The sequence below is a fragment of the Oryctolagus cuniculus genome, chromosome 3 (genome assembly GCF_964237555.1).
Source record: "Oryctolagus cuniculus chromosome 3, mOryCun1.1, whole genome shotgun sequence".
Lineage (NCBI taxonomy): Eukaryota > Metazoa > Chordata > Mammalia > Lagomorpha > Leporidae > Oryctolagus > Oryctolagus cuniculus.
In genome coordinates, this window is record NC_091434.1 from 180,179,548 (window position 1) to 180,202,412 (window position 22,865).

At 41.3% G+C, this 22,865-nt stretch overlaps 1 protein-coding gene across 1 annotated transcript; it reads left to right on the forward strand.

Moving 5' to 3' along the window:
• The first annotated feature begins 977 nt into the window (after positions 1 to 977).
• Positions 978 to 9,415, forward strand: LOC100359126 (TRPM8 channel-associated factor 2). The gene is made up of 5 exons (XM_051849853.2): positions 978 to 1,112; positions 1,855 to 2,068; positions 2,378 to 2,617; positions 3,706 to 4,043; positions 9,048 to 9,415. The coding sequence occupies exons 1-5, from the start codon at positions 978 to 980 to the stop codon at positions 9,360 to 9,362; spliced, it is 1,242 nt and encodes a 413-aa protein (XP_051705813.2). The 3' UTR covers positions 9,363 to 9,415.
• The last annotated feature ends 13,450 nt before the right edge of the window (positions 9,416 to 22,865 follow it).

Sequence of the window (22,865 nt, forward strand, 5' to 3'; positions counted from 1 at the left end):
GCTATACGTTGGCTGAAAGGGCAGCAGAAAGGGAAGATTGGGGTGAGTCCACAACTGAATCGTCTGGGCCCCTTATTAACAAAAAACAACTTGGAGTGGAGCAGCACAGACCTTCTGAGCAGCGACTTGAGTGTCTACTGCTGTTCCTTACTCAACAACACGGATCTCAAGAAGATAGAGGAATTTGTTGCAGAAGGCAAAGGGGTATTGATGGGCAGCCAGGCCAGACAGTGGGCTATGCAACACCCAAATTCCAACCTTATGTCTGACTATCCAAATAACAAGTTCCTTAAACATGCTGGTCTTTGCATCGTTAATGAGGAAGGGCATAGAGGCTGCTTCCCAGTTCCCAAGCCAGAGATAATGAAATACCATGTCAGAAAAGCACTAATTCAATATGAGTCCATGGTGTTCAGCAAGGGAAATGTCTTGGAAAAAAGTTCGATGGTGATGCTAAGACAAGATATTTCCTATATGCTTCAAATCTCACCTAATGGGATTTCCATCTATGATGCTGTGTACAAACACATCCTGAAAATGATCAAAAAAGAGGGGTTACCAGTTGTGAATAAAGAAAATCCCATCAGCAGGGGCAGCCCTCAGCATCTACTGCTAGCCTGGGCCCACGGACTGGTCAAGTGGGGAATCTTTGACCCACTCTTGATTATTGATACCATCTGTCTCAGCACCAAGGAACCGTCTGTGAAGATTGATATCAGTCCAGGTATGCCATGGAGGAGGGCAGCTAGGGCAGGGTAGGGAGTGGGGAGAGGGCAGTTGGCTAGTGCAGGAGCATTCCAGAGGCCTTTCCCTCCAGAGCACATTCTCTGTCATTCCCATGAAGGAGTAGACTGTAGGATTCCTGGTGACTCTGAGACACTTTAGTCAGGGCAGCCCAGGTGAGTTAAGGTGGGCACAATTCATCCAACAGCTCTGGGAGGCTCTGTGGGATTCTTAGTGAGGGTGGAGACAAGAAGATGGGCAGAGCTCAGCCTCTCCAATGGTTCTTCCCAGACAACAGAGATTCCTGGGTGAGCACTGGACTCTACTTACCTGCAGGACGAATGGCAAAGGTCACACTGCCTGACAGAGCTGTTGCTGCTCAACTGAAGGTAAAGCATTCTGCTCCCCAGGACACTAATCTGTGCCATTTGCTCAGCATGCTGACTTCTACTTGCAGCAATTTCTTTTCAATTGTTTCAACAAAAACACCAAATATACAGAGCGGATACCACTTTCATTCTACAGGAATGCCAGGAAAGCAGAAGCTTGTTATGGGAAGAATCTGTAATATCCCAAGCAGAGCTTCACACATAACAAATGTCCGAGAAATTTGAGTTTGCTTTACCTCTTCCTGCTTGTTTGACTGCTATGGAAGCTTGACTGACTGTAATCTCTTTGGAGGCATCTGAGACATGATCCAGATAAAGCAATCAGTTCTGCAGGCTCAGGATGTGTTTGCAGACATACAAGAAATACCAGGGGCACAGTCAATATCTGCTCTAGGTCAGCATTTATCTTGGGAATTGCTCAGTTTAAATCAAAGAGAAAAATCCCCGAACTCTATAGAGAACAAAGAATAGTGATGACCAGGAAGGAATGCCCTGGAAAAAGTGGGTGAGTACATTCTCCACTATTTATCAAAGGAAGACTACTCACCCTGAGGAGCTCCTATTCTGCCCTCCCATGACCTGGACAAAGCAGAATGACACGTGTGCACATGAAATCCCTCTCTCTCTCTCTCTCTCTCTCTCTCTCTCACTCTCTCTCTCTCTCACACACACACACATGCATGTCTGCAGTATTCCTTATGATGACCCCTTTCCTCCACCCTTGGTGGGCTCTCACTTGCAGGTTCAAGTTGACTGCCACACAGATGACATAAGTGGAGCAAGCACTTACAAACGCCCCCCAATCGTGACACACGAGTACAACTTAAACAAAACAAACAACAACATCTCCTGGCTCTGGGGAGGCCTCCTCTACATCCTTGTGCCCCCAAACTACAACCTGGGCACTGTGCAGGTCACCATCAGTGGGGCAGTGCGGGCTCCATACTTCAAGCTGGGTGAGTAGGGGGTTCCAGTTCAGGTGGGGACTCGGGGCAGAGGCAGGTGTGGGATGGAGAGTGGCCTGTTGGGAAGCAGGGCGGGGACTGAGAGGAAGAAGGGGGTGAGGCTGGAGGGCTGCAAGCGGGCTGGGCAATGTGGACACACTACTCTGGGAGACTTCCCGGGCAGAAAGGGCAAGTCAAGGACTTGAGAGGAGGATGCAACAAGAAAGTTAATGAGTTACCAGGCTGTCCCTCAGCAAGGCAGAGGGCTATCATGAAGCCTAGGAAAGTGGAGTGGAGCAGGCTATGGAAACTTTTTTCCAGGGAAGACGTCCCAGGAGGAGTGGAAGCGCTCTCTGCAAGGAAATCCAGCTCCCTGGGGCGAGCTGGCCACAGACAACATCATCCTGACAGTGCCGACTGAAAACCTCAAGTCTGTGAAGAACCCAGAGTCTCTGCTCCGGCTCTGGGATGAGATAATGAAGGCTGTAGCCAAGTTGGGGGCAGAGCCTTTCCCCTACCGCAGGCCAGAGAGGATTGTTGCTGACGTACAGATCTATTCAGGTGGGTGCTCTAGGGGAACATGCTGAAAATTTTTCTTCCAACTGTACAAACGTGGCTGAATTCCTCTGGGATCAGTTGGGAAAACTTTGCACAAAGACTCTTAGGATCCTGTCAACCATGTTCTAATGGAAACAGGTAAATTATCACTTTGTCCCTCCAGATGAGAAAAGTGATAGGATAGAAGGAATGGAACAAAGTGTGCAATCTTCACAAGTGGCTTCAGGGAGAGTAAGAATTGATGGGATCAGAGTTGGCCATGAGAAGTGAGGGGAGGGAGGTGGCGGGGGACGGGGGGTGCTCAGTAACTTATAGCAGAGTCAAGAGAGGTTAAGGAGGAAATGTAGTGTTTAGAAAACAATGAGAAGCCGGCGCCGCGGCTCACTAGGCTAATCCTCCGCCTTGCAGCACCGGCACACCAGGTTCTAGTCCCGGTCGGGGAGCCGGATTCTGTCCCGGTTGCCCCTCTTCCAGGCCAGCTCTCTGCTGTGGCCAGGGAGTGCAGTGGAGGATGGCCCAAATACTTGGGCCCTGCACCCCATGTGAGACCAGGATAAACACCTGGCTCCTGCCATGGGATCAGCGTGGTGTGCTGACCACAGCGTGTCGGCCGCAGCGGCCATTGGAGGGTGAACCAACGGCAAAAGGAAGACCTTTCTCTCTGTCTCTCTCTCTCACTGTCCACTCTGCCTGTCAAAAAAAAAAGGGGGGGGGAGCCTGATTATATACTCATAAAACGGATTAAGACTACATTCCATAGGGGAGAATCTTACTGTTTTCCCTTTGAGAAGCAAGACATTAAGGCACAGACACTTATCATCCAGTTAAAATGAAAAGTGAACAATGACACTCACAATCACATTGCATGTACACAGACCAATCAGGGTCAAGTCAAGGTGAGAGCACCAGTCTCTGTGAATGAACACAGACCAGTTATGTTGCATATAAGCTTGGGCTTCAGGTAACGTCAGATACTCTTCTGAATAGCCTCATTTCTCAAAATGCTCCAGTCTTTTGGGATAGTGGAGGAGATGTGTCTACAAAGAATACCAGAAAACACCTCACGTCTTCTACCCTGTTGCTTTCTTCAGGCTTGTTGCACCCTGGATACCCCATCATGGGCCAACTGAATGTAGTGCCTCAGCTCATTGATGAGAAGACAATCAGGTCCTCTGGTAACTGGGATGTCTTCCATGTCTTGGGCCACAACCAGCAACGGCCCCAATGGCAATTCCCTCCCCACAGCACTGAGGCCGACTGCAATCTCTGGAGTGTCTTCTTGCACGAGGTGGTTCTAAACATCCCCAGAGCAAGGGCTCACCCTAATCTGAAGCCTGAAAGTCGGAAGGAGAGGATCAAAATGCACATGGACAGAGGAGCACCCCTGAGGAAATGGAGCTCCTGGACTGCTCTGGAAACGTATCTTCAGGTACTGAGCAGAAGTGGAGCTGGGGGCCACGGGGCCACGCAGTCCTGTGACATGCTGATGACCCCTGCAGTCCGTAACTCCTTTCCTTGTCCTATGGCTCTTCCTGCCCTGGACGCAGGAGTCTAGCACTGCACTTTAGTGCCCCTCTGTGGCTCAGGTTTTACGTGTTGAAAAGGATAATTCATAAATAACAAAACATGACCCTCTCCTCTCCTCAGGACTTTCTGGTGGGATCATTGTGAAATTACACCAGCATAGCATAGCTCTGGGTAGACAATTCTGTGACAGAATCACAGCTTTGCCAAATGCAAAATATTTCTCCTGAGCCATCTTTTAAACTCACTGCATGATATCACCCTAATCTTTCCACCTAGTAAGAAGACCTCCTGTAGGAGTGACCTGGCAGTAAGTTTCTCAAATGATAGTTTCCTACTCAAATTCTGAATGTGGATGAGTTCTTGTTTCATTTTGAATAACTAATATATGCAGAGTGTTTTATTGCTTTTTAAAAACCTTCCATTCCATTTCTGGCTACCCAGAGGAAATGCATGAAAGAGGTATTATCACTCTACATATTTAGGGAAAGAGACTTTTCCACTGTCCTTATAATTACTTAGAAATGGTGAGACCTAGAACTCAGACTCATTGGTAGATCTCATGCTGTGGGGACTACAGCACACTGTCTCTGGATTATCTCTTTGCCTTCATAATTGAACAGTGTGAGATTGCTTTTAAACCACACAAGTTCCTCATTTATAAGTAATCTGTGTATACTTCTAATTGAGGCAGTCATAATGGCAGCCAGAGCTTGACATGTAAGTCAACAGAAAGCCCCTGAAGATTGACTTCCTTCTCGGCTGTGTGCCTACATTTCCATTTTTCTGGGGTCTAAGACTCAAGTTCAGATGGGAGCCACTTCTTCCTGATTCCTTACTTCCCATTTTCCAACACCATGACCAAAACCCAACTGCCCAGACCTCACTCCTGCCCAGCTCCGGTAACTTCCCCAGTAATCCCTCCTGCCTCTATCCACTAACACTACTGCTCTGTCTTCCAGAACACTGCCAAAACCACCATATACTCCAGCTTAAAATCCTTTGGTTCACCCATGTAGCCTTCAAGAGTGCCAAATTCTTCAACATTTGGCTAGGCCCTGGCCCCACCTCAAGTTGTATCCCCTTATTCATTCTCTGTAACAGAGTGAGTTTTCAGAACACTTCACAGGGTTCTTATTTCTGTTCATTTACAAATGTTTTTGCTTCCTGAAATAGTTTTGCCACCTTCTTTCTTTCAGAGGGACAGGGCGGGGTGGGGTGTGGGGAGGGGAGAGGGATCCACTGGTTTACTCTCAAAATGCCTATAAAAACTGGACCTGCGCCAGGCCAAAGCCAGGAGCTAGAATTTAATCTGGGTCTTCCACATGAGTGTCAGGGGCCCAACTTCCTGAACCCTCACCTGCTGCCTCCCAGAGTGCGCATGATCAGAAAGCTAAAATTGGACACACAGCTGGGACTCATACCTAGGAACTCTTGTGTTGGATACAGGCAAAGAGGCCATGGCTGTACCAAATGTCTGCGCTAGTTTTGCCTGCTTCAAGTACAAGACTCCTTTTTTATAATTTAAACATTTTATTGGAATACAGTATACATACTAAGAAATACAAGTGGGCCGGCACCATGGCTCAATTGGTTAATCCTCTGCCTGCGGCGCCAGCATCCCATATGGGCGCCAGGTTCTAGTCCTGGTTGCTGCTCTTCCAATCCAGCTCTCTGCTGTGGTCCAGGAGGGCAGTGGAGGATGGCCCAAGTGCTTGGGCCCCACATGGGAGACTGGGAGGAAGCACCTGGCTCCTGGCTTTGGATCGGCTAAGTTCTGGCCGTGGCGGCCATTTGGAGAGTGAACCAACAGAAGGAAGACCTTTCTCTCTGTCTCTCTCTCTCTCACTAACTCCATCTGTCAAATAAATAAATTAAAAAAAAAAAGAAATGCATGTAAGTATACAGATGAACAGAGTTTTTGACTTCTCAGCACACTCATAGCAAACACAAACATGACTAGTACCCCAGGAGTCCTCTCTATTCCCCACGCCATCCATTTCTTCTTTTTACAAACGTGGAAAAAAGGAGCATATTGTCACTGATATGACTCAGTGAACAAGACTTTTAACTAAATACCAAACGACATCCCTGCAATGTCTATACTCTGTATATTGACTTTCACAAGTAAGAGAATACATGATATTTGTCTTTCCAGAAGATACTTTTAAAAACCACAATGCCAGCCATTACTCCATCTCTTAAGAATGTAGTATCCAGGGAATTTATTCATGTCTGTGTAATCTTTTTTACATTGTTAACTGGCGGTAAGTAGATGCCCATTAAAGATGTTTAAGATTATCAAATATAAAGAAGCAGAAGGAGGCAAGAGAGGACTGTGGTGTGGCTGCCTGATTACTTCCCATTGACATTTTTTTAAAAAGTTGTTCCTGTTTAATTAGAGATTGAGCAGGAACATTGTGATGGACAAGATCTCTCTGGTAAAGTTTCCTGAGCATTTTTCTGCTGACACTTTAGCTAACTTTCTCAAAACTCTCTTTAAAAGAGCAAATGTTATCATTCTTCGTCCTTCCAGAAAGCTACAAGCAAAATATCTTGGGCATCTGCCAAAGCTGTTGCCATGACCTTTGGTGTTGACCACTCTACATTTTCTTCAGACCACTTCCACCTCCGGGTAGCCTCTGCCTTGACTGTGCCTCGTCTTCTGGATTGTACTGTTAAAGCTGTGTTTTACCTCCTCTTGTAGTTTTTTGAACAAATGCTTCAGCGTCTTGATTCCACTTGTCTCAAATTTCCATTGGAAGCTGTGCTTCAGTCTGCAGTTGATCTGACCTCCTGTTTGGCATTTATCAAGCAGAAAGTTTGCTCCATTTTAAATTTTTCCATCAGAATTATATAAGCTGAATCATTTGAGAAGTCCATGGTGTTGCCTATTGTTTCTACTACTAATTTTAAGTACTCTACAATTTCGACATGAATGAGAATAATATATTCCTAGCAAGTTGCTGTAGGTATTTTGCCATTACAGGCTTCATTTTCAACACTCTCTCCTCCTTTCTTAAAACAAATTATCCATCTGTTAATTGCTGATTTGGGGGATTGTGGCCCCTATAAACTTCTCATAAAACATCAAGAATTTCACAATTATTCCACAAAAACTCCACTGTAAATGTCATGCTTGGCCGGAGCCACGGCTCACTAGGCTAATCCTCCACCTTGCGGCGCTGGCACACTGGGTTCTAGTCCCGGTCGGGGCGCTGGATTCTGTCCCGGATGCCCCTCTTCCAGGCCAGCTCTCTGCTGTGGCCAGGGAGTGCAGTGGAGCATGGCCCAAGTGCTTGGGCCCTGCACCCCATGGGAGACCAGGATAAGTACCTGGCTCCTGCCTTCGGATCAGCATGGTGCGCCGGCTGCGGCGCCCATTGGAGGGTGAACCAACGGCAAAGGAAGACCTTCCTCTCTGTCTCTCTCTCTCTCTCTCACTGTCCACTCTGCCTGTAAAAAAAAAATGTAATGCTTACTCTTGCTTAAAATTTAGTAGAACTCATATTACTTTGATAGGGACTCTTCTTTTTTAAATTTTTATTTAATGAATATAAATTTCCAAAGTACAACTTATGGATTACAATGGCCCCCCCAAAAAAACTTCCCTCCCACCCACAACCCTCCCCTTTCCTGTTCCCTCTCCCCTTCCATTCACATCAAGATTCATTTTCAATTCTCTTTATATACAGAAGATCAGTTTAGCATACATTAAGTAAAGATTTCAACAGTTTTCACCCACACAGAAACACAAAGTGAAAAATACTGTTTGAGTACTAGTTATAGCATTAAATCACAATGTACAGAACATTAAGGACAGAGATCCTACATGAGGAGTAAGTGCACAGTGACTCCTGTTGTTGACTTAACAAATTGACACTCTTGTTTATGGCATCAGTAATCACCCTAGGCTCTTGTCATGAGCTGCCAAGGCTATGGAAGCCCCCTGAGTTCACCGACTCTGATCATATTTAGACAAGGCCATGGTCAAAGTGGAAGTTCTCTCTTCCAGAGAAAGGTACCTCCTTCTTTGATGACCTGTTCTTTCCACTGGGATCTCACTCGCAGAGATCTTTCATTTAGGTCATTTTTTTTTGCCAGAGTGTCTTGGCTTCCCATGCCTAAAATACTCTCATGTTCTTTTCAGCCGGATCCGAATGCCTTAAGGGCTGATTCTGAGGCCAGAGTGCTGTTTAGCACATCCGCCATTTTATGAGTTGCTGTCTTGCATGGCTTTTTAACACCACACTTCAAATGTTATTTCTCCTTTCATGTCTGTAACTCTGTTGTTCAGCATACTGAGTGAAGCAATGTAAAGCTTCACTCAGTGGCCGCCAGTATGAGTTGTGGACATCTTCTAATTGCCCAGGCTGGGCATGAATGAAAGAAATGTGATGGTGCTGATTGAAACACCTCATTTGAATTTGTTCTCAAGGCTGATATTTCTCAGGGTTCTACACTCTTAGAAGATGAGCCAGGAATCTGGCCCTTCTCACACTAAAACTCCACAATCCTGCATGTTCATTTCCATTTTTGGCTACACAGGAGAGAGTGTACAAGCCTCAGTCAAATTTAAATCTTCATATCCATATGCATATCTAGTTATATAAATACATAATTAGTATTAGGAGTGAGAAAGATAATGAAACCAAAAGTAACTATCATTTATTGAGAACCTCATATGAAGCAACCAATGTGCAAGCACAAATCCAAGTCAGGGATTGGAATAAGGCATACTAAGGTATGGTATCAGTTATTGGAATGTGCAGATAGAGAACCACTGATGAGAATTAAAGCCATGTTAAAAGGTGGCTTATATGTAAGCATCACTGAGTCATTTAGGTGTGGTAGGTGGGCAGTGACTCTTAGAGATTAGACTTTTCATTCTGCCCCTTTGTTTTTCCAGCTCCAGGAAGGCTTTGGATGGGAGCCATTTACCCAGCTCTTTGTTGACTACCAGACCCTCTCAGACTACCCTGAAGACAACATTGGCAAGATGAATCTGTGGATGAAGATGTTCTCTAAAATAGTGAAAAAAAATCTGGTTCCTTTCTTTGATGCCTGGGGCTGGCCTATCCAGAAAGAAGTAGCTGATAGCCTGGCCTCCCTGCCACAGTGGGAGGAAAATCCCATGAAAACATATGTAGATCAGAGTGAAAATTGTGGAATTATGCAAATGTTGCATCAAATGTGGGGTTGTTCATTTGATGCAAAAAAATAATATTTACTTAATGTCAACTATTTTTCCTCTATCTTATTCAGACTCATCCCAAATCTTTTTCAAGACAGAAATTAAACTAGACACTTGACCTTTCAAATAAAGAAAACATTTTAACAGTTGATTTTCAAAATATATCATACATGTAGCTTTCTCTAGCTTAATTTTTATGCACTAAGAAATTTTCTTCTTGATTTAATCATAAATCATTTTTAATTGTTTTAGTAAGTGTCAAGAGCTGCTCAGGCCCAGAGATTTAACCCAAGAATCCCCTTCTTTGAACCCTTTTAGAGCCTCTTTCTTCTAAGCCTGAAAGTATTTCCCATGGTTTACAAATATCTTTTGACTAGGCTATTAGGACAGAGAATGTGGTTGACAAATACTTCTTGAAATTATTAATGAGGCATTCAGGGCATTACAGTCACTTTAATAGGACAGAATCATTTTCTTATTGCAGTGGCCCGATGGGTCAGAACTGTCACAGGCAGCCCAAGTTTCAAGTTAAACATGTTCCTGTAAATTAAATCTCTTGTGTAACAGGCTATTCCATGAAGGTATCAGGGCCAGGGGAGAAGGATAAGAGTTGTATATTTACCTATAGAGCATTCTTTACCTACAGGACCATATACCTTCACCTCACCTACATAGTTAGGAGCTGCTGCACAGCCTACCAAACACTCCATGTTATTTCTCTAGAAAATAACCATTTTGCTGATGTTTAAGACTTATATACCTCTGCTATATAGGAAAGTTGGTTGCTAATGTCAGAAAGATAGAGCATGGCTAGTGAATGCAATAAATACTGGTTTGCACCACACAATGAAAGCTCTGCAAAGCATGCCACTGCTTCTCGATCAGGAACTTATAGAAGAACTTTCTGTGCTGATGGTCAATACCATTAAAGAGCCATGATGAATAGGCACAAATATGTCATGTATATTGATATAATCTTCACTAACAATCACAGAAACTTAATTTTCAAAGTGACAGGCTAATAAGTGGTAAAGCAAGAATTTGAAACAGATAATTGAATTCAAGATTCAGTGCCCTTAACTGGAATAAAATACGACCATAAGTCTTCCTCCCCTAATTATAAAGGCCCAAGGTATGCATAAAGGGGGGGAAATACATGAATTTGCATTTCCTTAGTAGATACTTTACTTTTTCATCTGTTCTATGAACCTACCTTTTCTAGCTGCCTTACTTTCTCCATGACTGAAATGAGGTGACAAATAATGACAGCACTTCTCTCATAAGAGTAATTAATAAGACTATGCATGGCCAATGGCACTCCATTCCCTAGACCCAGTGTCTTAACCATGAATGTTCACATGAATGATGAGAACCACGCAGTGTTCTTCCTGATGAAAAATCAAGGAATGATTGGGAAAGACTGTCTTTCTTTCTGAGACCACGGTTTCTATGAATCATGTAAACCTAGAGTTGCATTGTAATATCATCATCTTCACACAAAGAGAGCCTGATGGACAAAGAAATCCACACAATGGAAAATGAAGACAAAATAAAAGCAAAGAGCTATATCCTTGTGGGTAGTGTTTGGGAATCTATGCATAATAATGATTTTAGATACAAGGCAGCACCTAGATCCTCTTGTTGAATCAATAAATTGCTTCCTTTTGTTTTCACCAGTTTGAGTTGAGTTTCTGTCAGCTGTTGTCATAAAATCCCACCTCAATTATCAACCCTTTTCTCAGATTCTCTCCAGTTTGCTGGTGGAGCCACATGGCATTCATCTTTTCTCACAGAGTATTTGCCCTCAGATGCCCCTGGCTTCATATCTCTCTTCTCTACTTGTAGTGAATAGACTCATGCACACTATGAGTGAGCACTGTGATCACATAAGCCCCCAACCACCAGTGGTAAATAAAGCTGGCCAGCAGTAACCAAGCCCTGCTTCTCTGGAACCTCATGATTCTGACACCACCCCCTCTCTTATTTTTGCAGATACCTTAGGATAGATAGAATAGGCAAAGAATTAAGGTTTGTCCCTCAACTTCGGAAAGACAGGAGTCTGATCAGAAACATTGGCTAATGGTTCTCTTTCTCCTCTCTTATCTCTCAAATTAAATATGATTTCACAGAGGAAAACCTATGCCCAGCTATGTCCTGACTGTGCCCACAGTCAGGCACCTGCAGTACCTATGCCCACATACCTGCAGCACTACTACCCAGTCTACATTTAATATTTCTCATCAAGTTTATAGTTAGTTTCTGTTTCATAGTCATTTACCCCAACAGACTATTTGTTCCTTGAAGGCAGGACTGATTTATTTCTCAGAGCTGAATCCCCAATACATAACATAGTAATAGGCACATCAAAAGCTTCCCATAGGTGTTTGTGGGCTGAATAAAATTTTAAAAGACTTATCAAGGATCCCAAACTCCTATGCCTATTGAGTATCTTGTAGAGGCCTGTGGTATTTACTGAAATTCAAATACATTCTTCCATTACTCTAGGAGGAAGTTGCAATATGACTTTAGTCTTTCTCTCAGTTTTTTTTTTTCCTACCTCATAACAGGTTTATTGGTGGTCAGATTGGACAAGAGGGAAGTTTCCATTGATCTCCTCTCCACCCCTTTATATAATCTACATTCAGTACTTATGAGAATTCTTCAGTATTATTTTGTGGGGGCTGGGGGTGACAATAAATACTTTCAGAGGAAATAATCAGCTTTTAATTAAATTCCTCAGTTCTTGACATTTTGTGGTCTCTATCTTCACTTCTTCCCTATCACTTGAATTTCAGCCAACATCAATTTTTGAGAATAATTCTTTCTGAGTTATTATCTCTCCCTAGCCCACTGTATATCACCAAGTTGTGGATCAAGGACATTCCTCTACCTAGGGATGATCCCCAAACTGCTTGCATTCTCGGAGTAACATGTATCCTTTCCCATCTCTCCTCAAGAGGGCGCACTAAGCACAGGCTCCAGCCCTGGTGTTAACCTCTGGTCTTAAATTGCTAGAAAGAGATCTTTTCTCTCTCCTTGTCTTCATAAGTATATTTATTTACTTATTATTTAAAATGAAGAATTACAGAGAAAGAGACAGACAGAACTCTCAAGCACTGGTTCATTCTCCAAACAGCCTCAATGTCTGCACTGGGGAGAGGCCAAAGCAAAGGGCCTGGAACTCCATCCAGGTCTCCCACACAGGTGTCAGGGACCCAAGCCCATGGGCCATTTTCATCTGCATTCTCGGGTGCATTATCAGGAAGCTAGATTTGAAATAAGGGCTTAACCAGCTGTGCCACAACACCAACCAAGAAAGACAAGGTCATTTAAAAAACTGTAGCATGGGCACCGGCGCTGAGGTACAGCAGGTTAACGCCCTGGCCTGAAGTGCCGGCATCCCATATGGGCACCAGTTCTAGTCCTGGCTGTTCCTCTTCCAATCCAGCTCACTGCTGTGGCCTGGGAAAGCAGTGGAAGATGGCCCGAGTCCTTGGGCCCCTGCACCCACATGGGAGACCTGGAAGAGGCTCCTGGCTTCAGATCAGTGCAGCTCTGGCCATTGCAGCCATCTGGGGGGTGAACCAGCAGATGGAAGACCTCTCTGTCTCTACTTCTCTCTGTAACTCTGTCTTTGAAATAAATAAATTAAATAAATCTTAAAAAAAAAAAAAAACTCTAGCATGGCATTGAGAAACCTTAAGATGGGCTCTGCTAAAAAAAAAAAAAAAAAAAAAAAAACCAAGAAGACACTATCACATTGTGAAGGGAAAACAAGAATCTGAGCTATAAAGACTAGGAATTGCCAGGAACGGTCTTCTAAGTACAGAGGAAGTACACTGGGGAAATAGTTAAGTCTCAGCAGTTCAAGGAGGACGCAGTCCTATTACTATGTATGTTCACTGAACTCACAAATTACAAAAAAAACTTTATGTGAAAAAATAAATTGAAAAAATCCAACTTCCATTCATGGTGAAACATTTGCAGCACAGTAAAGTACAAAGAAACTTGCTAGAAGAAATATTGTAACATATAGCTACAGAAGGCTTCAGAAAACATCGTACCCAGTAGAAAAAAGTTAGAAGCATTTATGTGACTTCTGGGTTGGAAGGAAGAAAAAAATAAATAAATTCAGTCTTAAATGAAGTCATAGTTTGCAAAGGAAAAGAAATGAGAACATAATGACACAAACTGATTTATATCAAGTCAAATAGATTTTGAAACTTGTTATATTTTTGATTTATAAGAGACTTCTGTATTAAAAAAAGAACTAATAGGCATAGACTCTGCTCAGCTACAAATGACAGTCTTGAAAATTATTTTGCCTTTCTCAGTATCAACTTTCTCATCTGTAAAGTCTGGCTATAAAAGCAACTCATGAGATTTGTAACACTCAAGTAGGATATGTCTGTACATTATAAGTGTGGTATCTGCTACACAGTTAGCTCTCAATAAATATTATACTTTTTAAAAATAGGTTATTTTTCTTTTAAAAATGTTACAGAATGGGCATTTAGTCTGTGATTAAGACTGCCACATTTCGGCCGGCGCCACGGCTCACTAGGCTAATCCTCCGCCTTGTGGCGCCAGCACACCGGGTTCTAGTCCCCGTCGGGGCGCCGGATTCTGTCCCAGTTGCCCCTCTTCCAGGCCAGCTCTCTGCTGTGGCCAGGGAGTGCAGTGGAGGATGGCCCAAGTGCTTGGGCCCTGCACCCCATGGGAGACCAGGAGAACCACCTGGTTCCTGGCTTCGGATCAGTGCAGTGCGTTGGCCACAGCGCGCCAGCCGCGGTGGCCATTGGAGGGTGAACCAACGGCAAAGGAAGACCTTTCTCTCTGTCTCTCTCTCTCACTGTCCATTCTGCCTGTCAAAAAATAAATAAATAAATAAATAAAAATAAAAAAAGACTGCCACATTTCACATCGGAGTACCTGGGTTAAATTACCAGCTGATGTTTCTGAATCCAGGCTCCTAACAGTGCAGACCCTGGGAGACCACCATGATGGCTCAAGTAATTGGGTCCTGCCTTCCATGTAGGAGATCTGGGTTGTAATCCTGGATTCTGGCTTTGGCCCAGCTCCAGGTGTTGCAGGAAATTGGGGGATGAAACAGTGGATAAGACCTCCCTCTTCTCTCTAGGAAATTAAATATATAACTAGTTCAGAGGTTGTTTTGTTATAGTAAGAACTAACAAGGGTTTCCTTCTCTGTTGCTTGCCAGCCTGGATCCCAAATATACAGACAGCTGTTGTATCTTCAGAACAACCTGACAACCTAGTCCTCTAAGAATTCTGCCTGGGATGGGTGTTTGACACAGTGATCTTGCAGCAACAGGTCAATGCTTCAGACACCCCCTTCCATATCAGAATTGCTGAATTCATCCCAGCTCTACTTCCAATCCAGCTCCTGCTAATATACGCTGGAGGCAACAGGTGATGGTTCAAGTGCTTGGGTCCCTGAAACCAATGTGGAATGTCAAGTTTGAGTTCTGGGCTTATGACTTTAGCCTGGCCTGGTCCCAGCTGTTGCAGGCATTTGGTACTCAGTCAACGGAAGGGAGATTTCTCTCTCTCTCTCTCTCTCTCTCTCTCTCTCTCTCTCATTCTACCTCTCTTTAAAATAAAGTGAAAGTTGGGGCCGGCACCGTGGCTTACTTTGTTAATCCTCTGCCTGCGGCGCCAGCATCCCATATGGGCACCAGGTTCTGTCCCGGTTGCTCCTCTTCCAGTCTAGCTCTCCGCTGTGGCCCGGGAGGGCAGTGGAGGATGGCCCAGGTCCCTGGGCCCTGCACCCATATGGGAGACCAGGAGAAGCACCTGGCTCCTGGCTTCAGATCAGCACAGTACCGGTCGTAGCAGCCATTTGCGGGGTGAACCAATGGAAGGAAGACCTCTCTCTCTCTCTCTCTCTCACTGTCAAATTAAAAATAAAAATAAAAATAAAGTGAAAATAGATAAATAAATAAATAATTTTAAAAGAATTCCGGCTAATTCTTAAAATCTTTGGAAGCCCAAATAGTACCCATATTTGCTCCTTTTTGGTTCACAATGGTCTAAATCTTGGCCACTACAAGTTATTTCCAGAATCAGGCAGAGGAAAGAAGAAAAAAGGTGAATAAGAGAATACTTATTTCCAGATCATACATCTTCAGAAAGATGAAATTTTTCTTTGTGTTCCTCTTTCCCCAAGGGCTAACCATGGAACTGCACACACAAGAGAAAGCATTTGTTGAATAAATAAACACAGAGGAAAATATCTAGAAAAAAATACAGGATACTGGAGAGAGAGCTGAAATGGTGTCAAGAAATAAAGTATACTCTTTATTTTTCTACTATCCTGAGCTATTATCCAGGTACCATTTTCCTTATCTGTAAAATGAAGGGGCAAATGACCTGTAAGTAACTTAGCTCAGAAAATCTTTGATTTCAAAATAAATACATTTAAAATTGAGTACCAGGACTCAGAACTCTGCTGAACAAGTTAGAAAATAACCATATTGTCTTTGGGGAGAAAAAAATGGTGTCATGTCACTTTTATTTTTCCCAACATTCATGAGAATAAATGTAGGTTTACCGAAAGTAGAATTATAAATTCCAATGTGTTCATGTTTGCACACCCAGACAGGAGTTCCTGTGAGAGGGTGCCAAGCACCTGCTGTGTGTTTGGCGAATGCTACCTCTGAGCGCTTAGGCAAGCCCAAAATCCCCCAGCATTTCCTTAGGCTGCTTTTCCTGCTCAGGGCTAAACTCATGCAGCAAATTGCCCAGATGGGTTTTAATTAAAGCTCTGCTCCCACCTCCTCTTGGGATTTTTTATCATACATCCTTCTCATCCCCTTCATTCTCCCTTAGTCATCTCTCTCTTTTGCCTTAACTCCCTCCACAAGGGCCCAATAATGAGGTCTCCAGAACCGGTTCAAAGCCGGCTGTGAAACTTTTTAAATTAAACCCTGGAGATTTTAAGACTTGTAATTGGAATGCATGGTTTGAAGTGAACTAACATAACCCTGCCATCAGGATGGAATAATCCCTTAGCCACATGTTTGCTGGGCTCTGGGCACTACAGCCTTGAAAGAGAAGGCCATTTCCAATCATTGACCATCCTGCCCTAAAAATGGGTAATGTTTTTCCTTAAATGCTTGAGAAATGTCCCAAATTAGTCTCTTATTGAACAGTTAGGATATTTTGACTTTCTCACGATTAGATGATGATGAATATCTATCAGGATAACACTTAGAATTTGTGAAAATTCCATCAAAATATATATCCTTCAGTGGAATTAGAGAGTTAAAGCAAAGAAATATATTAAGGACTCATTATAAGTGTCAAATTCCTTGTTTTTAATGCATTCAAGCAAATATTTACTGCGTACCTGCTATATGCCAAGGACACGTCCATGTGCTGGAATTTGTGAACAAGATAGACAAGACTTCTTATCTTATGGATGGCCTATTCTGGTGGTTAACGAGGTCAACAAGTAAGCCAAAAATATATAATATAGTCATAAATGATAACAAATGCTATAAAAGTTTATGTAATGGGATGATAGACACTAGAGGTTGGCTTCTTTCATACCCTTTGCAATTTAATGGTGGAACTGGTCAGCCTGACTGCACACACACACACACACGCACACACGCAATGCAGTGTCTCCTCACTACCTTTACTCTATCTCTAATCCAGACCATCAGCATCTTCTCCCTGGACTTTTGCAATACTTTCCTAAGTGGTCTCCCTGCCTCTGTCTTATCCCCTCAATCCACTCTCCCCACAGCAGTAACAATGATTCTTTCAGGTGAAAGTCAGATCATTCAATTCACTGAAAAACCACTTCCAACAGCTTCCCCTTCAAAATCCAGTCATCCCCATGGCTTATGAGGCAATCCACAACCTAGACACTGCTACCTCTCTATGCCCAGGTTTATCACTCCCTTCCCTGATACACTCCTCTCCAGTAACAAGCACAATCCTGCCTCAGTTCTTTCACTCAGTTGGGAATGTACTTTCTCTATTATTTTCCATTCTGTTAGTTCTTTGCTCAAATACTACCACAAAGGATTCATATTCAGAATATACCAGGAACTCAAAAAACTCAACAAAGTAAAACAACTAATCCAGTTAAGAAAGGGGCAAAGGTCAGAGTCAGCCCTTAAGGCATTCGGATCTGGCTAACAAGCCCATGAGAGTTTCGCAGGTATGGAAAGCCAAGACACTGTGGCAAGAAAAATGACCTAAATGAAAGATCTCTGCGAGTGAGATCCCAGCAGAAGGAATGGGCCATCAAAGAAAGAGGTACCTTTCTCTCAAGGGAGGAGAGAACTTCCACTTTGACTATGGCCTTGTCTAAATAAGGTCGGAGTTGATGAACTCAAGAAGCTTCCATAGCCTTGGCAGCTCATGACAAGAGCCTTGGGTGATTACTGACGCCATATACAAGAATGTCTATTGTTCAATCAACAATGGGAGTCACTGTGCACCTGCTCCCCATGTAGGACCTCTGTCCTTAATGTGTTGTACTATGCGAATTAACAGTAAACTACCTAAACAGTACTCTATACTTTGTGTGTCTGTGTGGGTGCAGTCTGTTGAAATCTTTACTTAGTATATACTAGGTTGATCTTCTGTATATAAAGATAATTGAAAATGAATCTTGATGAAGAATGGGATGGGAGAGGGATTGGGAGATGGGATGGTTGTGGTTGAGGGGGAGGTTAAGGGGGGAAGAGCCGCTATAATCCAAAAGTTGTACTTTGGAAATTTATATTTATTAAATAAAAGTTGAAAAAAAGAAAATGGAATTTTTCAAATAAAAACATTTATTATAAAGGAAGAACAGGACAAGCTTTCTCAGACACATGACTGAAATCATCAGGCATAGAAAATTGTGTTGATAAATAAGATAAAATTGGGTGAGAGCAATACATTTTGAGATAATAAGTCACCTGTTGCTCAAAAAAAAAGAAATGGGCAAAGGACCTGAATAGACATTTCTCAGAAGAAGAAATAGAAATGGCCAACAAATATAGGAAAAAGTGCTCAATATCACTAGCCATCAGGAAAATGCAAACCAAAACCACAATGTGATATCACCTCTCCCCAGTTAGAAAGGCTACTCTCCAAAAGACAAAATGTAACAAATGTTGACAAGGATGTGGAGAAAGGAGAACCGTATACACTGTTGGTGAGAACATAAATGAGTACAGTCAGTACGGAACACAGTGTAGAGATTCTTCTAAAAACTAGAAACAGAATCGCCATATGATCCAGCAACCCCATTACTGGGTGTGTATTCAAAAGATTTGAAATCATTGCATCAGAGATACCTACCCCACCATGCTTACTGGAGCACCATTCACAGTAGCCAAGATATGGAAACAACCAAGTCCATCATCAGATAAAATGATAAAGAAAATACTGTGTGTCTATATATATACACATATATCTATTCCATTGTATGTACCCATGCACACATAGACACACAATGGAATAATATTCAGCTATAGAGAAGAGTGAAATCCTATTTTTTTGTAACACATACTAAGTAAAATAAGCCAGAAACAGAAAGACAAATACCACATGTTTTCCCTCATATGTGGAAACCAAAAAACAAACTTCAGTCTGAGCACAGAATGGTGATTATTAGGGGCAGGGAAGGGTAGGGATGAATACAAGGAATTTGAAGGGAAACAAATCACAGATTGAAAGAGTAAGTTTCTACAGTTACACAGCACAGTTGTGTGACTATAGCTCACAACAACCTAGAATATATTTTATGCCTTGGTTTTTATCATTACTTGATATACTTATTTATATATTCATTGTCCTCTTTTATCTACTAAAGTAGAAATTTCATAAGGAAAAAAATGAAATCTAGATTTTTCACTGCTGTATGTCCAGAGCATAAATTGCTCATTACCTAGGCTGGTGTAGTGGCACATTGAGTTAAGCAGTCACTTGGGATACCCACAACCCACATCAGAGTGCCTGGTCTTAGTTCTGGCTACTCCGTGCATCTGATCCAGCTTTCTGCTAATGTGGTTGGGAAACAACAGATACCAATGCAAGTATTTGGGTTCCTTCCACCACTCAGATGGAACTCAGATGGAGTTCCCAGCTCCTGGATTCAGCCTGGCCTAGCTCTGGCTGTTGTGGGCATTTTGGGGCATGAACCCGAGGATGGACACTTGCTGGTTCTCTCTCTCTCTCTCTCTCAAATAAATAAAATAATTTCATTTGTGATAAACACAGTCTTCAAGCCCGGGGAGTTGCACTGACATATTTTTCAAATATTTTTAATAAAAGATAATTCTGCACATCTTTTCCCAGAAAGTAAAAGGAGGGAGTGCTACCCAACTCACTTTTGAGGCCAACAATACCTGGTATTAAACAACAATGACATTACAACTATAAACCATATATTCCAAATGAGGATAGCTACACAAATATTCAATTGCAATCTAAGGACACGTAAAAAAGGTAATACATCGTGAGTAAGCAAAGCTCATCTCAGCATGCAAGGATAGTTAAACATTCTAAAGTTAACTGAACTAATTCACTTCATGAGTAGCCAAAAGATGAAAAAAAATACATTAATCCCAAGAAATGCAAAAAATAATCTGGCATATTTCAGAACCCATTCATAACAAGAAGTCTCAGGAAGCGAGTAATAGAAAGGGCTTTCTCAAACTGAGGTACAGTGTCTACAAAGTGACCTACCAGCAGGAAAGCTAATGGCAAAAGACTGAATACTTTTCCCGACAGGAACAAGCCTAGAATGTCTACTCTGATGACTATTACTTGACACACAAGAAGTTTCAAGTTTAATAAGAAAAGAAATACAGGGAAAAGACAAAAGATTATATTGTGGAGTAGAAGAAATAAAAAAAATGTTTCCTTTTACAGATGGCATCATTGTATATTTAGAAAATTCCAAAGAATCTGGAAAAAAGGTATCAGAACTAAATAAGTTCAACAAGGCTAGTGAATAGAAGGCCAATATAAGTTCAATACACAAATCAATAGTTTCTATCTATATCCTATATACTACGAATGGAAACTGAAATTTTTCAATGTTAAAATAATAGCTCCAAAGATAGGAAATATTTTGGCATAATTTAACAAATATATTCACAATCTGCATACTGAAAATTCTAAAACATCAATGAAAAAATATCAAAGACCTAAACAAATAGGAGATATTCCTTGTTCATGAGTTAGAAGTCTCAACATCATTAGGATGTCAACTTTCCCTCAATCATTCTATAGATTCAATTAAATCTTAAATTTAAAAATCCCACTAGAAATTTCCTGCAGAAGTTGACAGCCTAATTAATTTTTTATTTAATCTTCTTTAAGTTACATAAGTTTCAGATAGTTCATACATACAGATTTAGGAACACAGAGGGATTTTCCTCCCTCCCCTTCCTCCCCCACCCCAGTACTCCAGCGCTTCCTCCCCCACCACCTTGGACTCTTGGATTCTCACTCTTAATTTTTACCATGATGACAGCTCAATCATTAAAATTATATGTCAAAATTTTAAAACTTAAAAGAGCTGAAATAATTTTGAAAAACACAGAGCTGGACACCTTACATACTTCCATTACAACATTTATATTAAGCAAAATTAGTGGATAATCAAGACAGTGTAGCAATGGTGAAAAAATAAATGCATAAATCAATATACCAAAGTAGAGTCGAGATAAAGACTCACACATAGTCAAAAAATTAATTCTGACGAAAGTACACAGGGAACTCAATAGAGAAAATGTAATCTTTTCAAAAAACTTTTTTGAAAAAATTGGACATAAATATGCAAATGTTATTTTAAAACCTTGACCTGCTTCTCATATTATATATAAAAACTAAATAAAAATTAAATATAGACAAATGTTTTTTTAAAATTCTAGGAGACATAATGCAAAATATTTGATGACATAAGTTAAGCAAAAACCAAATCCCAATCTATAAAGATAAAATTGATAAACAATAGTTCACCAAAATTAAAAATTACACTCTTTAAAAGACATTGCTAAAAATATGGAAGACAAGCCACATCCTGGGAGAAAAATATTTGAAAAACATGTTTATGATAAAGAGTCTGTATCCTATATATATTATATTATATTATATTAATATATTAATATATAATACATAATATTATACATATATAATATATAATACACAATTAATATATTAATATATTATATTGTATATTGTATATTATATGATATTATATAACGTATAGTATATACATTATATTGTATATGTATATATTGTATACTTTGTATATGTAGATATATTGTATATAGTATATATTATATACATATTATATATTATATATGTAATATGTAATATATAATATATAAATAATATAAATATATAATAGATATTATATATACACATATTTAACATTAGGTTTTAGTATACTATATATAAAATATATAAATATTATGAACAATTGGATTTTTCAATGAGCAAAATATTTTATCAGACATTCCACCAAAGATGTACAGATGGCATATTAATATAAGCAAAGCAACTGATAATTATTTATGGTAAAAATTGGTCTTCTCTATGCTTTCCTGGATTTAAATGCTTCTACTGTTAATAAGATTGTCTTCCACTTTTATAAATATAATCAGAAGAAATAAATTTAGAACTGGTATGTGCATTTTCATAATCATGTTTATACTTTTAAAAATCAGAGAGAAGAAATTGCATCTGTGAATGATCCTCCATCTTTGTTGCTCAACAGGAAGACTCTTGTTTATGTGTTTCAAACACAGCAAGAACTTTTCTTAGTCCTCCAATGATGACTCTGTCCTTTGTTCTAGACGCTGTCTAGCCCACTTGTGGCCTCATTGCTTTGTAATCAAAGCCTCTACTCTAACATCAATGGCTCTACTACCAACCTGGGTGTATTGATGGTCCTCTTCCCCACTTAATGTTGTATAGTTGTTCAGAATTTTCTCTACAGACAAACCCCTCTATCTGCAAAAGGTAAGTAGCCTTTGTCCCAGTCTTGGTTGGGCTCAACTTTAAACCACGTCCATTAGACAGTCTTCACAAGGGTCCAGAGACCCCCTCATTTCCTCTCCTCTGAAATCCTCTCATTATTTGGTTAATGCCACTCTTAGGATTATTGGTTGCTATTCTCACCCTGTCTTTTATACTACTATGTCTGTTTAAGTGTTTATAGGAGGTGATAATGGAATGAACCAAAGCCTTCACCAACCAGGCAGTCAACCAAATGCTGCTACAGGGATATACTTGGTTCTCCATCCAGGAGACAGAGACTTGAGACATCACCCCATGCCAGCAGAGAGTACCTCATCACCCCATGTCAGCAGGAAGTAGCTCTAAAGACAGATCATCGTCCGTCTACCCCTCCTGGACTTTTGGGGCTAATGTAATCCCATATGACTCTTATTTTATAAAAAACAAAAGGGGGGCGGCACTGTGGCACAATGGGTTAAAGCCCTGGCATGAAGCACTGGCTTCCCATATGGGCACTGGTTCTAGTCCAGGCTGC

Coding starts and splice junctions, on each gene's coding strand:
- LOC100359126 (XM_051849853.2), top strand. CDS start 978: ATGGGCAGAGCTCAGCCTCTCCAATGGTTCTTCCCAGACAACAGAGAT. Junction 2,618..3,705: donor TGACGTACAGATCTATTCAG/GTGGGTGCTCTA, acceptor TGCTTTCTTCAG/GCTTGTTGCACCCTGGATAC. Junction 4,044..9,047: donor CTCTGGAAACGTATCTTCAG/GTACTGAGCAGA, acceptor TTGTTTTTCCAG/CTCCAGGAAGGCTTTGGATG.